We start from the raw sequence: 5,053 nt of genomic DNA on the forward strand, positions 1-5,053 counted from the left end.
TCCTTTTCTGTATTTGTTTTGTGTTTCTATGGGTTCGAATCTCTTTAGCCTTTTTCAGTCTCATATGTTAGGGGAGATTCTTTGTTAATGGAGTTTGTTCCTCCTTGATGACAGATCTGGCTCCATGTTCTATAGTGCATTTCCCATCATTCTCCTTTTGGGTGATTATTGTTCTTATCTAGCAAGGGTATGGATAAAATTGAAGGGTATTGCGAAAATTATTCCTCTATCAATGTCATGTTTTGCGGTTTGAGTAGGGTTAAAAGGTTTCTTGTCCACCCCCTCACTTATAAAGAGTGCGAGCGCGAGTGACTCACCTTTTAAAAAAGAATAATGTTATTATTTGACCTTTTTTTTATGCCATTATTTAATAAGAAGTAATGCTACATATATAGATGACTCTTGTTCTCTTGAATGTTATATAGTTTTTAAAATCACTATTGAATTTAAGATAATTATTATTAAATTTTGATTCAATAGTTATTTTAAAAACCACATGACATTTGGGAGAACAGAAAGACGACGAGAGTCATTCTTATAGCATTACTCTTTAACAAATAAGTCAAACTCAAGTTAAAATTAAGCTTTTTTTGTGCGTCTAAACTTCAATTAAACTTGACTCAATTATATTTACTTAAAAAAAGAAAAATTAATTGTCCCTTGCAATTTAATTTTGTTCTACAGTGGTGAAAAAGATAAAGGGATAAATGCAAAATCATTATCTATAATTGACCTAAATTACAAGTCGCTACTTTCGGTATAAAAAATAATTAAGAGGTACTTGGAATATACCAAAATAATAATTTACTCCCTAAATTCAAATAATAATGTTTTTTACACAACTCTTACACAATTTTTACACAACTTTAACTACTTTTTATTTTTATTTTATGATTAACCATTAGATTTGTTTTCCTACATGTGAGCCCTAAATATTCATTAGTTGATCTTTAAAAAAAAAAAAAAAAAAAAAAAAAAAAAAAAAAAAAAAAAATTTGTTAGAATTGAGTAAAAGTCGTACAAGAAATATTATTCAAATTGAAATTCCATCAAAACATTTAACAGATTACATTAATGTGTCACATCAACACCAATAAAATAATGACACGTGTCACCCTAAATAAAAAAAATATTTATATATCCAATATATATATATAAGGGAAAAATACATATAACCCCTTCAAATTACCACTCAATTGTCAATGTACCCCTTAAACTATCAATTGTGTCAATATCCCCCTAAACTACCAAAAAATATCAATGTCCCCCCTAAGACTAACAAAAAGACAAAAATGGCCCTAATTTTTTTTTTTGAATAAGACAAAAATGTCTTCATAAATTCAAAAAATTAAAACTAAAACTAAAAAACTAAAAAAAAATTATTTTAAAAAAATTAAATAAAAAACGAAAAAAAAATTAAAAAAAGAACAAATTTTTTAATTTAAAAAGCAAACAAAAAATAACTGTAATTTATTTTTTTTTTAAAAAAAAAAAATAAAACAAATGAAAAAAAAAGTAGAAGAAAAACCAGTTTTTATTAAATTAAAAAACGAAAAAGAACAATTTTTTTTTTAAGAAACAAAAAAGAAAAAAGAACTGAAATTTATTTATTTTTTTTAAAAAAAATAAAACAAATGAAAAAAAACTGAAAATTATTTTTTTTAAAAAAAAAATAAATAAATAAAAAACAGTTTTAATTTTTTATTATTTTTTTGGAATAAATTTTTGTTATTTTATATTTTTTTAATAATTTTTTTTAGTTTTTATTTTATTTTAAAAATTTTATGAAGGGCATTTTTGTCATTATGAGAACATTGACATTTTTTGGTAGTTTAAAGGGGACATTGACACAATTAGTAGTTTGGGGGGTATATTGACAATGAAGTGGTAGTTTGAGGGGATTATGTGTACTTTTCCCTGTATAAAAAGATGAAAAGAAGAAGAAGAAAGAAGAAGAAGGAGAAAATATAAAAATCAAACTTGCGATTAATTGCCGGACGAGTTGATGAAGAATTAACGACAATTGGCCGCTGTGGTAAGACCCGTGACGTCATATCGTTCCCACTCATAAAAATAATAATAATAATAATAATAATAATAAATAAATCGACAGATAACGATTAAGTCACGTGTTTAATGCGTCTCCCCACTTGCTCAACTCTGAACCTTCAGAGAAACTCTGAAAGACAAGTCCCATTTTATTATCGACAAGTACATGAACCTCTTCCTCTATAAATACTTCCCACTTCTCCAATCCACAGAGAGAAGTCTCAACTCTTGAAAAACCTTCCACTCTAACCCCGAAACCGAAATTCCAAAATATCGGATACAAATATGTACGAACAGAGCACAACCCAGTCCGATTTTGCCCTTCTGGAACCCATTACAAGGCATTTGCTGGGGGAATCCGTGAGTCGGAGCTCCAGTTTTGGCAGCTTGTACCCTTGCCTCACGGACACCTGGGGCGAACTGCCGTTGAAGGAGAACGATCCGGAGGACATGGTGCTTTACGGCGTGCTCCACGACGCCGTCAACGTCGGATGGGTTCCATCACTTGCTCCGGGATCCACTGAACGTTGCGATTTCGTGTTTTCAACCGCTTCCGTGAAATCCGAGCCCAAACTCTTAACGGCGGTGAAATCGGAGCACGAAAGTTTATCTCCGGTTTTGAATAGGTTCCCGGAGGCTGCGCCGTCGAAGAAGGAGGCGGCGCCTGCAGTGGTTCCGGCGAAGGGGAAGCATTACAGGGGTGTGAGGCAACGACCTTGGGGGAAGTTCGCGGCTGAGATTCGGGATCCGGCTAAGAAAGGCGCGCGGGTCTGGCTGGGCACGTTCCAGACGGCTGAGGACGCCGCGCTGGCTTACGACCGAGCCGCCTACCGGATGCGCGGCTCCCGCGCTTTGCTCAACTTTCCGCTCCGGGTGAACTCCGGCGAGCCCGAACCGGTGAGAGTCACGTCGAAGCGGTATTCTCCCGAGCCGTCGTCATCGGTGTCTTCGGTTGAGAGCGGGTCGCCGAAGCGGCTGAAGGAGGCTGACAGCTCGGCAGCTAAAGCCCAAACCGGGTTGCAAGTGGGTCACCAAGTGGCATCGTGTGCACGTGGGCAACAAATACTGGTTAGGCAATGGTGACAAAAGAAGAGGGACTTCTGAATTATCGAGAAGAATATTGTAATTATATTAATTATATCTTGGGCCAACCATGCAATTTGGGCGGTCCCATAAATTTTGGAATATGTTTGGGAGAAAAATGAAAAAAAAAATGGTGTAATGAGAAAAATTAAAAATGGTTGTTTGGATATGTGAATACAACATTTTTTTTTATTATTATTATTATTATTATTATTATTTTGTGAAGTTTCTATAGAAATGGAAGACAAGGTTTAGTTTTTAAGAATGATTTGTGGAAGGTAGATATGCATTTTACTCATTCCTTAATTTGGATGGCATTTGAAATGACATGCATGCTGTTGGTTTGGTTAAGATTTGCAAGACAAAAAGAAATAAATATTTGATTTCATTCTATTACATTTTTTTTTTTTTTTTTTGGTTTATTTCAGTATAATAGATATGCAAATCTAACTATAGATTCAACGGTAAATTTATAGAATAGATGTGCAAAAAAATGACACTAAATACATCTCTTTTTAGACATTGTTGAATTTTTGAACATGGAGAAGCAGGCGTGGAGATTGTGTTATGAAAATGGAATTCTACGCGGAGCATATTTTATATTAGAATATATAATATGATAGAATATTTTTTCTTATGTTAAAATATATGTTATGATTTGATAATTTACTATAGAGATATGATACATTATCACCCTAAGACACAACTGCTAATTACTTTTACCCACGTGGCAACTTGAACTTTTACTTGTTTTTTTTTTTTTTTTTAAGACATAATTATTTACAATTTAAATATACAACTTTTCACCATCTTATCTATATAGCAAAGTGACCCCCTATTAGCTTTGGAGTTTTTTATTTTTTAAAAATAAAATAAAGTGGATGATCACCTTGCCACATAGACAAAGTAGTGAAAAATTGTATATTTAGGTAGTAGATAATCATACCTCTTCTTTTTTTTTTTTTAGAAAAAAAACCTTAGACTAGCTAGGGGACCACCTTGCCACATGGGCAAAGTGGTTAAGAATTGCGTCTTAAGATAGCAAAAGATTATATCTCTTTACTTATAAAATAATTACTTTTTAAAGAATTCAAATTATTTGATTTAATTACCATACTTATTTTTATTTCCACCACTATGATTGTTATATTTTCTATTTAAGTATGATAAAATAATGAGAAGATATGCCCAAACCTTATGTTTAAAAATGTTTAGGTTTCTATATATATATATATATATGATCAAAGAAAAGTAGCCCATTTTGTTTGTTATACTCGGGATGGAGAAATGATAGACATGGAACATTTGACCATCCTCTGTTCAGCTTTTAATATTAAAAAAATATTTTTTTTTTTAAAAAAATGAAAATATCATAAAGGATAAATACAAAAAAAAAAATGCATAATATATTTTTTTATTATTAAAAGCTGGACAGGGGTTGACCGTCCCTGTCTATTATTCCTCCTCTGGATGAAATGTGTATGTTGTGTACGGTCGGAACAAGCATATCCATATCCATACCTTTGACTTTCCTTTCTGAATATTTCTTCAGTTTGACATTGAAGAAATTTTTCAAGTTCAAAGGGCAGCTTCAGCTTGCTTGTTCTAAAGTTCATCTTAACCAGAATAATCCAAAACTTTCCTTGTTTCGCGTCTAGAATGGTCCAACTGCACGTTTAACATTGTTTGTACGCAGTAAATAAATATTTATTCTTTTTTTTAAAAAAAAAATATAAAGAATAATCTTACTTTTTCTACTTCAAAGAATTGCTTTTGAAAAAGCAGCACAACTGATAGCATTAGCAAGGTATGGTTGAAGACAACGAATAGTTGGTGATCTATCAATCCATGAGTGTGAATGGTATAATCAATCACCTCTAGGGTGTGATCAATCACCTTTTTGTATGATCTATCGACCCTA

The 5,053-nt window shown here is 32.1% G+C and overlaps 1 protein-coding gene across 1 annotated transcript; it reads left to right on the plus strand.

The window, feature by feature from the left end:
• The first annotated feature begins 2,248 nt into the window (after positions 1 to 2,248).
• Positions 2,249 to 3,327, plus strand: LOC133854636 (ethylene-responsive transcription factor 2-like). The gene has a single exon (XM_062290879.1). It carries the CDS (start codon positions 2,335 to 2,337, stop codon positions 3,130 to 3,132), a length of 798 nt encoding a protein of 265 aa, XP_062146863.1. The 5' UTR covers positions 2,249 to 2,334; the 3' UTR covers positions 3,133 to 3,327.
• Positions 3,328 to 5,053: the final 1,726 nt, after the last annotated feature.

Source organism: Alnus glutinosa, chromosome 13, assembly GCF_958979055.1.
Source record: "Alnus glutinosa chromosome 13, dhAlnGlut1.1, whole genome shotgun sequence".
Classification (NCBI taxonomy): Eukaryota; Viridiplantae; Streptophyta; class Magnoliopsida; order Fagales; family Betulaceae; genus Alnus; species Alnus glutinosa.

Coding starts and splice junctions, on each gene's coding strand:
- LOC133854636 (XM_062290879.1), top strand. CDS start 2,335: ATGTACGAACAGAGCACAACCCAGTCCGATTTTGCCCTTCTGGAACCC.